Here is a 10,504-nt window from a genome sequence, read left to right on the forward strand (position 1 = left end):
TAACTTTACTAAAAAGTTTTGGAAAGACTGTACACGTTTTATAAATCATACATTTGACTCACAATTTCAAATGAAATTTGAAAATATTTTATTTGGCCTACACAAAAAAACACAAAATCAAACATAAAAGTGGCAATTAATCTAATTATAATATTTAGTAAGTTTCATATTCACAAATCAAAATTTTCCTCATCACAACTCTTTTTCCCTGTTATAATTAAATAAATAGAATCTTATTTACACACTATTTTTTTTTAATTTATTTAACCTTTATTTACCCAGGAATTGTCCCATTGAGATTAAGAATCTCTTTTTCGAGGGAGTCCTGGCTACGGGGGGATACAAAAAAAACCTACAACGTCTGTCTCCACTGAGAGTGAGAGACTCATTAAACTAAAGGAAAACCAGGAAGACTTTTCCAACAGGTCATAGAGCTTTTTGTAGAGATGGATTGGCGCATGGACTCAAAAAGTAAGGCCAAACATGGTTTTCAATGTTTCTCTTTTAAAAAGAACATGGGAGTAAGTGATAAAAAATTGTAAGCATTTGAAAACTGAATAAATCTTAGGGCTAAAAGAAATATTTTTTATTTTTATGATCATTTTCACAGACAACATTTGATAACTGATTAAAGCACCAGAATTTGAAGTTGGAAAAATACCAGAAAAGGTTACTGAGGGTCAAATATGTGCTGAACACATCTGTATACTTTAGTTTGTTTACAGTACATATGAATAATTAATACACAAGAAGAGTGTTCTATCCAAGTCCATAAAATATTCTCTGTAGGACAAATATCTTCTTGTGTGTATTTTATAAGCTGTTACCTGCTGTTGGATAAATTGGAAAATATTCAGATTTTGTAATTGTAAATCAGACTCCAGAGGAGTGAGTGCCTCACCAGCCATCAACCTCACCGCACGTCACTGTACGGCAAGGATGGGGAACCAGTAGCCTTTGGAATATATAGGGGGTCAGAAGAATAAGGAAGGAGGGGTTATGACTTGGAGTGTATTGCAGCAGTTTGTGAGAGATCTCTCAGGTATGGTAACACTTCAACAGATTTTGTGCCATTACAAAATGAGATAAAAGTGATCCCGGTTACACATGTACCCAGAAGTAAGACGACTTGATCTCTAAGGCACTGCCTTTTGCTCCTCGTGGGTGCCACCCATTTCAGGATATCAACCTCGGCAGTGTGTCTGTGTTTCGAACAAACATCATCCAAACTTTTGCAAAGATGGATGTTCCTATTGTGCATACAAAAGGAAAGAGTTTACCCGATCACCACTAGCTCCACAGAGAAAGTGGGTGTGTCTGTTAGCCTGGGGGCGGAGCTCAGTCACAGGTTTTTTTTCCGTGTTTGACACATCCAAAAGGTGCACCGGGTGTTAAGGCGCGGGCACGTTAACGCCCCATTCGGACCCTCAAGGCCTCCAGAGAGGGTTAATAAAAGAAACAGTCTCTGTTCTTTAGAGGAAACCTTTTTTTTTCTACTGTTCTCCCTAACTGGGTAAAACAAACTGAATGTGTGATCACAGACTCACTTGAGCTCAGCGTCTGTTGTTTCCCACACCATGAGTTTAGGGAGCTGTGAAGAGAAGTGACTCTCATGTTGTTACCATTGATGTAGATGGTTAAAGCAATTGGCTGTACTGCTGTATATTAGAGCGGGCATACTACTCTTTTCTTTTAAGTGCGCCTTATAGTCGTGAAAATGCGGTATCTTGAAAAGTTCCAAGTTCGGAGCGTCAGTTCTTTACCTTTTATTACTACCTCACATTATTCAGAAGTTAAAATATTGTGACTGGTTGTATGCAGAACTTTTCCAGATAGACAAAATGCTAGAGGAAGATTGTTCAGGTTCATCCTGTCTTACACCAGAGCTCAAATGGCTTATAAATGATTTTCTGTAGTGAGGACATCCCATAAAATAACTCCTCGGGTTAAATGTAAAAACACCAGATGCCTGATATGTCCGGAAATGTACGCACTCTTATAAAACCAAATTTATTGTATTATTTTGTCTTTGTGGAAGGCCCTTACAGAGCAGCCCTGAACTTTTTTTTTTAGCATTTCAAAGAAAACATTTCAGACAATGGGGAAAACTAAAAATCAAAGTTCTTGGTTTAAATGAACATGGAATTACTCGTTTGATACTTAACAGACGTATTTTGTGTCTTCTTTCAGTTTATTCCCATGCCGGTGTTGTATGGTGTTTTCCTTTACATGGGAGCTTCTTCATTAAAAGGAATACAGGCAAGATGACATCTCATTATTCCTATAAGTTTACATTTTATTAGACTATCTTTCTTGTACAAACTTTATAAAAATGTTATCAAATTCATCTTCCAGTCCCACTCCGATCTTCTTTTGGTCTATTTTCAAAGTGTTCGCAGGGGTCTTTTAATCCTCATGTTGTTTTTATCCAAAATCCCCAAACCTGTGTTGTTTTCTAGAGCATATTTACTGAAAAGCGGCTAGAGATCATTAGAAATTCCCCTCTGAGCTGTGGGTGGGAGCGTTGGCGTGAAGCAACCCCACCCCCACCTCCCCTTTCCCTTACTGAAATCTTACACCTGCTTCTGATTCACTACAATTTTGGAAAAGAAAATACAGACATACAATTTTAATCTTAATTTTCTTTATCCATGTCTTCCATCATCTGACAAAATGCCACAGGAACATATTAAAAACAGCAAAAACACAGTTTCCATCAGAGTTGCTCTTAAAACACCTAAAGTCCAGTGTTTATAGCATTACCACAACAGGATATACCCCTAACTTACAATCAAAGCATCATGCTCAACATCTTAGTTAAATAGTTTTGTTTTTCAGTTCAGCTGTATTTTAAAGAGTGAAACTGTCGGCGTCTTGATCTTTGATCTTTTTTTTTAGTTTTTCGACCGTCTGAAGCTGTTTGGGATGCCAGCAAAGCATCAGCCAGACTTCATTTACCTGCGTCATGTACCTTTAAGGAAGGTGCATCTGTTTACCGTCACCCAGCTCACCTGCCTGGTTCTGCTCTGGGTCATCAAGACGTCCCCTGCTGCCATCGTCTTCCCCATGATGGTACTCTGAGTCCGTTTAGCATCTGAGATATCTTCACTTGTTCCCTCTCATTTTTCCTGTGTACTTTCACCTTTTAGGTTCTGGCTCTGGTTTTCATTAGAAAGCTGCTGGACTTGTGTTTCTCTAAACGGGAACTGAGCTACTTGGATGACTTGATGCCTGAATGGAAGAAAAAAACCCTTGATGATGCCTCCAAAAAGATGCAAGAGGTGCTCTAAAGGCAGTCTCTACATGCGCAAGAGTTGATAAACATACAGAAAAGCATTTAATTTGACCATGTTCTGGTTTTTAGGAATCACAAGTCATGCTCACTTCAACCAATCAAGATCCATCTGTTGTTCAGATTCCCCTGGAGACCACAAAGCCTTCTCAGAATCCAAAAGCACATGATCCCAGGTAATATTTACCCTTAGTTGGACTAAAGGCATTCTGGAAATGACTCATTTTCCAGCCTGTCTTTTGGTTGACACATTGCTTTTAATGGTGTCTAACAGACAAAGACTTTTCCTCCAATCAACCCCTTGTGCTCTGTATGTTTGTGCGTTTCCACTCCCCGCTTCTTAGGTGTGATCCCTCTGACATTAACATATCTGATGAAATGTCTAAAACCACCATGTGGAAATCTCTCAACTCCAATCAGAAGGACATTCGTCCTGTTATAAAAAAGGCAAGGTCCTCCCCTTCTTTGTTCCTATCCCCTCTTTCTGTGGACGTTTTCCTGCTCCATAGTGGCCACCGGCATTTTTCAGTCCTTCTTCTTGTTAAAAAGTGACCTTTGTGTAGTTTGCTGTTACAACATGTATTGTGTGTTTCCTCCTGCAGGATTGAAGGGATCACATTCATCGATGAGTAAGGAGAAACAAGCAGACACAGTTCTGTTCGTCTGTCCAAAACTACTGGGCTGTAAAGTTAAGTTCTAGTTCCTGCACAATCAAGTCCTAACTCCTGGCCTCCAACATTCATTTCTGCACAAACAAATCAAATGATGCAGTTCTCCTGTGTGTCTACTTACATAAGCCAAAACCTTAACTCAAACATTAACTCATGACCAAAGCAGCAGCATCAGACTATGCATGCACAAATGCTTGTTCAAACTGCTAGAATACATCATCTTTGATTCCAAAACAGAATTTTTAACTCTTATTCTTTGGAAAGAAAATGAGAAATTATGAAAACATTATGGCGTGTACTCACGTGTTTCATATAGAACAATTTGACACCGTTGTGTCATAGCAACGGACTTTTGTCGAAATAAGTGTTACCGTTTTTTAATTTTCTTCCTGTTATCATGCATTAGTAAGTTACAGCATTTACACAGATTTGTTTTGACAACTCATTTTACTCTTATATGATATTAATAAATGATATATTATATAATTCCTTACAAAAAGGAATTTGAAAGGAAGTGCATGTCCTGCCAACACCAGCTGACGTCAGAAACTAACACTATACCGCAGCAGCTACAACAAAAGAAACTCTGTCTCTGGATCTCTGTAAGATCGAATCATAAAATCTTCTGCTGAACATGCAAAATCTCAAAAACGTTAAGAGCACCACAGCATCAACAGTGTAGAGCGATTCACATTTAGTTTTATTTCATTTTTTGCGTAACCTAGCTAAACATCTTTCCTCCATAAACTGACTCAAAGTCTACTGCTCTGACAGCAGAAGAGAAAAACTGAAGAAATATTTTTATTTCATCATAAAGGAATGAAGAAATAACATTTGACAGGAAGTTTACTTTACCTGGCAGCAATAAAATGTTAGCATTATAGCACATGCTAATATTATATGTAAATCAACAGCTTATCAGCTTTGCATTTAAAATAAAAGCAACTAATTGCACTCTTAGGGACGGTCATCCTGTAACCAGGTTTTAGTTGAGATTACACTTAAAACGTCAGATGAGAAACAGGAAGTTCCATTCGACTCACCTGATACAGGTGTGAAAAGTCTCCTGGCTAGTTTACCTGAAGGTTTGGATCCACTCAGACACTTTGATAGGCGGTGAGAACAAGCAGGAAAGATCCATAAAACTAAAAATATTCATTTGTTTCTTAAAATAACATTTTATTAATGCATCTACAAACTTTTTGTTTATTTTCAGTGATGACAAAAAACGTAAAAGGAAAGAACGTTTGATTTCTGTGTTTTAATCCTTTGCTGTTTTAGCCATTTGTTTTGGAATGAAGAACTATGAAGAACTACATTTTTTCTTCCGTGTTCTGTCCTACAATTCCAAAAAGTCACTTTACCTCGATGCCCCTGGAAACAAACCACCTTAAAGGACGTCACACACTGGCAGTTAAACAACTGCATCTGCAAGTGTGGACGACCGGATGAGCTTCAAACTAGGCCTTCAAAGTTAAATAAGTGAACCTAAAGAATATCGTATTTGTGTTCGGGTGTCTCTTCTGGTACGTGTTATTCATCATTTTTGGGTTGCACTGAGGATTTTAAAGCAATCAGTTAGTTTTATCAAGTCTAAAATGCAAACAGAACTAAGTAAAAATGTATCAAGGTATTCTTCACCTGTCCAATAATTTTGGGGAATTTAGATTTGGAGAGATTAAAATAAAAAAGTGAAAAAAGAATTTTGGGACCAAAAACAATCCAATGCAGCAGTATAGGAAGATTAACGAGGGCCGGAATAATTTTCGATTACAGGTATTAGGGTTGTTTCGTTTCAGCTTCAGTTCAGTTTCTATTGCTATGATGTTTTGTTTTAAGCTAAACTTGAACATAAAATATTGCCCTGTTGTAAAACCTAAGTCTCTTCTTCCTCTTTTGGCTTCTCCCATCCGGGGTCGCCACAGCGAACAAGTTGTAAAACCTAAGTCTAATCTAATTTATTATCTTTATTGTGGGTCAAATGTGGATCTTCTCTGGCTGGTTTCACACACTTGTTTCGCTTTAAAAAAAAGGATGACCAGATTGTTGTTCAGCCAAAGCAAAGAATTTCTTTTTTAAAGCACTTTCTGTAGATAAAGAAACGACTCTATTTTTTTCTAGATCTTTGCTTTCTTTTAGAATTCATTTAACAAAAATACAAAGTTTAAAAACAAATAAATATTACGTATTTTTGATGCAAAATGATTTTATTTTATGAATATTCCATAAATGCAAGGAAAAGTAGAAGAAAGAGAAGACTTACTGATGCTCATCTGAACGAACTCCTGCTGAAATGCAACCAATGAATCATTTCAACCAAAGGACTGATGCTTAATTTAGTCTGTAAAAACTCAAGTATTTATATTTTTCCATGTCTTGGTATGTAAACATTTACAGTTTAGGATAAAGTTGCACATATACTGAGATAGTTGTACTTTCACCACATGCTTGATATTGTTTCCTTTCTAAATAGATTCTTCTGAAATGTATGCAAACTAATAATTATGAGTTTATACTTCCCCGTTTTATGTCTTCCATTGCTGTCTTTTCTGTTGAAACCACTTAAAGCAAAATTCACAGCGGTTAAACCCCCTGGTTAAGATGTGTGGCTCCACCTAATTGAAGAATGTTACCCTTCTGAAGTGTAATCATGTCAACCTTCTTTAAAAGGATCATCTGTTGAGATGGGGACCCTGCAGCTCACAGAAATAAGCAACATTTGTTTGCTTTGTAAATAAATGTACAAAGTGAAAGCGTGGGAGAAATCCAGTGGTGCAAATGAAGGGAATGATTATTAGCTACTTATGTGAGTTTAAAGACTAAAAGGCACAACAATTTGAATTTCTTTGAATTAACTTAACCTTAAACTAAGCTTGGAACTCATTCTTGTGGATGTGGATGTATGCTAAACATACAATGAACTGCCTTGATTATACTGTGAGTAGACTACATATACTGTAAACTCAGTGCATAGAGGTCAATTATTTAGATGGATGTATTGAACAAATCTATTTGCAGTAGATAGAATGTTTCCTAATATGCCGTATTTCCTCTTACATTCATACACATCTGGATTTCTAAAGGCTGACTTTTTCAGAGTTATGGGATGTGAAGTGTGCTTTAAAAAGTTTTTATTTTGGATAATCTTTATTTGGAGTTCTTTAGCGTCCTTATCTTTGTGTTAGACAGTAAAATCAGTGCGTGTCCTCCTGAATGCGTCGTTCAGAGTGACAGGATGTGAGGTGATGGAGTGAGAAAACAGGAAGCTGAAACGTCATCCTCTCTGGAGCCATAGAAAGTGTTAGACCGTGTGTCTTTACACAATAATTATTCTGGAACAAAAATGTTTGTTTTTATATTCATGTGTAAGTTATGATTTGAATATTTGCACTAGGAAAATAAACAAAAGTTAAAGATGCATCTTTGCTGTTGAGTCACTTCTCTGCAAACTGTATATGTTTAATGGACACCTCAGTCCAGGGGTCTGCAACCTTTAACACCTGAAGAACCATCCAGGTTTTTTCTAAACAACATTTTATTTAGATTTTTAATTAGTTGTACAAAACAACATAATGAGAAGAAAAATGATAAGACAAAACACAGCGGTCCGGGCTAAAATAAAGGAAAATACAATTAAAGGACAGAAAGTCCATGGACAAACACAGATACTAAGAATAACCAGTGGGGCGAAAAATGATTAAGTCAGCCACCAATTGTACAAGTTCTCCCACTTAAAAAGATGAGAGGTGCCTGTAACTTTTCATCATAGGTCAGTGCTTCTCAAATAGTGTGGCGCGCCTAGTGGGGGTTTCAGGCACAGGTAATGCGGCAATTGTCCGGTGCGCACAGGGGGGGGGGGGTGACAGCAGCTCAGTGTTTGGAAAAAAATCTGCGCCACTGTTGGTTTCCTATGATGTGTTATATGACAGAGTTTGTAACAGCCTGAAACTGTGAACTGCCGTCCCTGCAGCTGCTCCTGTCTGCTGTCACTCACGTGTGTGAGAATGAAAGGGGGGAGGGGTAGTGGGCTCAGGCTGTGAGGTGGAACGGCGCACGGAGCACAGCCTAGATTGCCCAACACCAGGATCATCGTGTGCCTTTAGATTCCTCAGTTCATGCTAATAATGTCATTCTTTATGAATTATTGTAGACATTTTGATGATGTGTCTTTATTTCCATCAATGTATTCTTTGTCTGCCTGTGGTTTAGTTGGTGTCAGTATTTGACATACAGACAGCAGGTAATGCAGGAAAACAGCTGCACTTTATGAGATCATAAATAAATAATCCATCATTGAGAAAAAAAATTAGAGCAATGTTTTAATCTATTTCTTCAGATTAAAAACGTTAAATACATTGGTGGTTACTGTTTCAGATCAATTTATATTTAATGTTATTTATTGATTGAATTATTTTTCTCAGCATCAAATGGTTCAGTTGTTGAAAATGTTTCTAGTTTAAATAAAGAATGACAGATTTTTTTATTTCAGGCACTTTAAGCTTCTTTTCTGTTTTAGACTAGAACAGAGTTTCTGTGGTAAAATAAAGTTAATATTTGTTGAAAGTGGATTTACATTGATTTTTTTTCTTTTGATAATTTTAAAAGATACAATTTCAGGTATACTTACACAATTTCTATACGTACTAACCTAGTATAACGTCACAGCGCGAGTGCGCGTCCACTATGGAGACCAAATAACTCTCTAAGGACACCAGAAACCAAAATATTGACCTGCATCAGGCAGAAGACTGAATCTGCAATAGTTAAGCAGCTTGGTGTGAAGAAATCAACTGTGGGAGAAATTTTTAGGAAATGGAAGACGTTGAAGTCCACTGGTAATCTCCCTCCATCTGGGGCTCCCTGCAAAATCCCACCCTGTAGGGTCAAAATCATCACAAGAACGGTGAGCAAAAATCCCAGAACCACACGGGGGACCTGGTGAATGACCTGCAGAGAGCTGGGACCAATACCTACTGTAAAGCATGTAGGTGGAAACATCATGATTTGGGGCTGTTTTTCAGCAAAGGGACCAGGGTGACTGATCCATGTAAAAGACAGAATGAACGAGGCCATGTATCGTCATATTTTGAGTGAAAACCTCCTTCCATCAACGTTTGACTGCTTTTATTGCCAACAAAGAGTTTTTTTCAAAGTATTGAGTTGAACTTTTATTATTGACCAAATACTTATTGTCCACCATAATTTACAAATAAATTCTTTAAAAATCAGACAATGTGATTTTTTTGGATTTTTTTTCCCTTCTTCTCATAGTTGAGGTATGTCTATGATGAAAATTACAGGCCTCTCTCCCCTTTTTCAGTGGGAGAACTGGCACAATTGGTGACTGACTAAATAATGTTTTGCCCAACTGTACAACATGGACACCAGCTGCAGTAGAACAAACAAAAGTAAACGGAGGGTTAAAAAGTTTGTGAGCAAATACCTTTTAAAAACTTGCCAATTTGATTAAGTCACAAAATGAAATTTTAAAATGACACAACCCACTTTTCCATTTTAAGTGTCATTTCCATAAATCCAATGCTAATTTTCAAGTTTGACCATGATGTTGTGAGGCAGCTGTGGCGCTAGGTGGCAGCAGAGTTCCAGTCTTTCCTCAGTGGATCAGACTGTCATGACTTTTCTGGAAACTGTCGTTTAAAATCAAATAAGCAGCAAACTTACCCATGAGAGTCTGGACGGCTTCTCTTTGGGCACTAACACTCCCAACCTTCACCCCCCTCCCCCAGCATGTGTCCTGAGGTAAAACTCAGCGGGCACATCTGGAGGTGATCCTGTCTGCAAAGGGGTGGGTAGGGGTTTGAGGTTAAAGATGCATTGCCCTGTGTGTGTGTGTGTGTGTGTGTGTGTGTGTGGGTGTGGGTGTGGGTGTGGGTGTGGGTGTGGGTGTGTGTGTGTGTGTGTGTGTGTGTGTGTAGATGTACAAGTACACGTGTGCCTTTAGGGTGTCATGTGATTCTCATTCCCAAGTGCTGCTGATTACAAGCAGCTGGTAGGGTCATGCATCAGCCAATGAAACGTGCTCCTTGTGATGACATCAAGTGAGGAGGCAGAATTTTAGATGTTTATGAGAATTCATTTTACTCAGATTGATTTAACACCTAGATGATTAATCAGAGGCCAAAATGTCTATTTACATCTCTTACTCTTGATTATAAAATTTGAAATTTTCTTGTATTTCTTTAGAAACAGTCATTTCTTATTGCTCTGCATGTTAAATAAATTACAGAGCAATTGTGTGTGTCTATCTTCAATGCTTCAATGGTCTGGTCCAGGTCAGAAGGGTCCAGGTCCTGCTGGAAGATGAAACCTGCATCTCCATCCAGATCCTCAGCAGAGGGAATCCTGAAGTTTTCTAGAACTTTCTGTTAGTCGGTTGCAGTGATTCAGTATTGAAGGAGTTTACCAACACCAGTGCTGAACATTGCAGCCCAAATCCTGACTGACTGGATGGAGATTTCACTCTGGACCTCCAGCAGCTCGGGTTCTGCTCCTCACCAGTCTTCCTCCAAACCCTTGGACC

The 10,504-nt window shown here is 38.0% G+C and overlaps 1 protein-coding gene across 3 annotated transcripts in view; it reads left to right on the top strand.

Moving 5' to 3' along the window:
• The window catches only part of LOC101162907 (electroneutral sodium bicarbonate exchanger 1), a 59,035-nt gene extending 51,652 nt beyond the window's left edge, over nt 1–7,383 (top strand). The window contains exons 20-26 of one of the 3 annotated variants that reach the window (XR_002289655.1): nt 2,191–2,259; nt 2,899–3,072; nt 3,150–3,281; nt 3,365–3,468; nt 3,637–3,739; nt 3,895–5,015; nt 5,703–7,383. Coding sequence is in view for 2 of the 3 variants with exons in the window: in XM_011494584.2 (XP_011492886.1) it covers nt 2,191–2,259; nt 2,899–3,072; nt 3,150–3,281; nt 3,365–3,468; nt 3,637–3,739; nt 3,895–3,900 (588 nt within the window). In the remaining variant the exon portion in view is untranslated. Of the gene's footprint in view, nt 1–2,190; nt 2,260–2,898; nt 3,073–3,149; nt 3,282–3,364; nt 3,469–3,636; nt 3,740–3,894 lie in introns of all 3 variants that reach the window. The other 2 variants (XM_011494584.2, XM_020701442.1) reach the window with 2 other exon arrangements.
• The last annotated feature ends 3,121 nt before the right edge of the window (nt 7,384–10,504 follow it).

Source organism: Oryzias latipes, chromosome 5 (assembly GCF_002234675.1).
Source record: "Oryzias latipes chromosome 5, ASM223467v1".
Classification (NCBI taxonomy): domain Eukaryota; kingdom Metazoa; phylum Chordata; class Actinopteri; order Beloniformes; family Adrianichthyidae; genus Oryzias; species Oryzias latipes.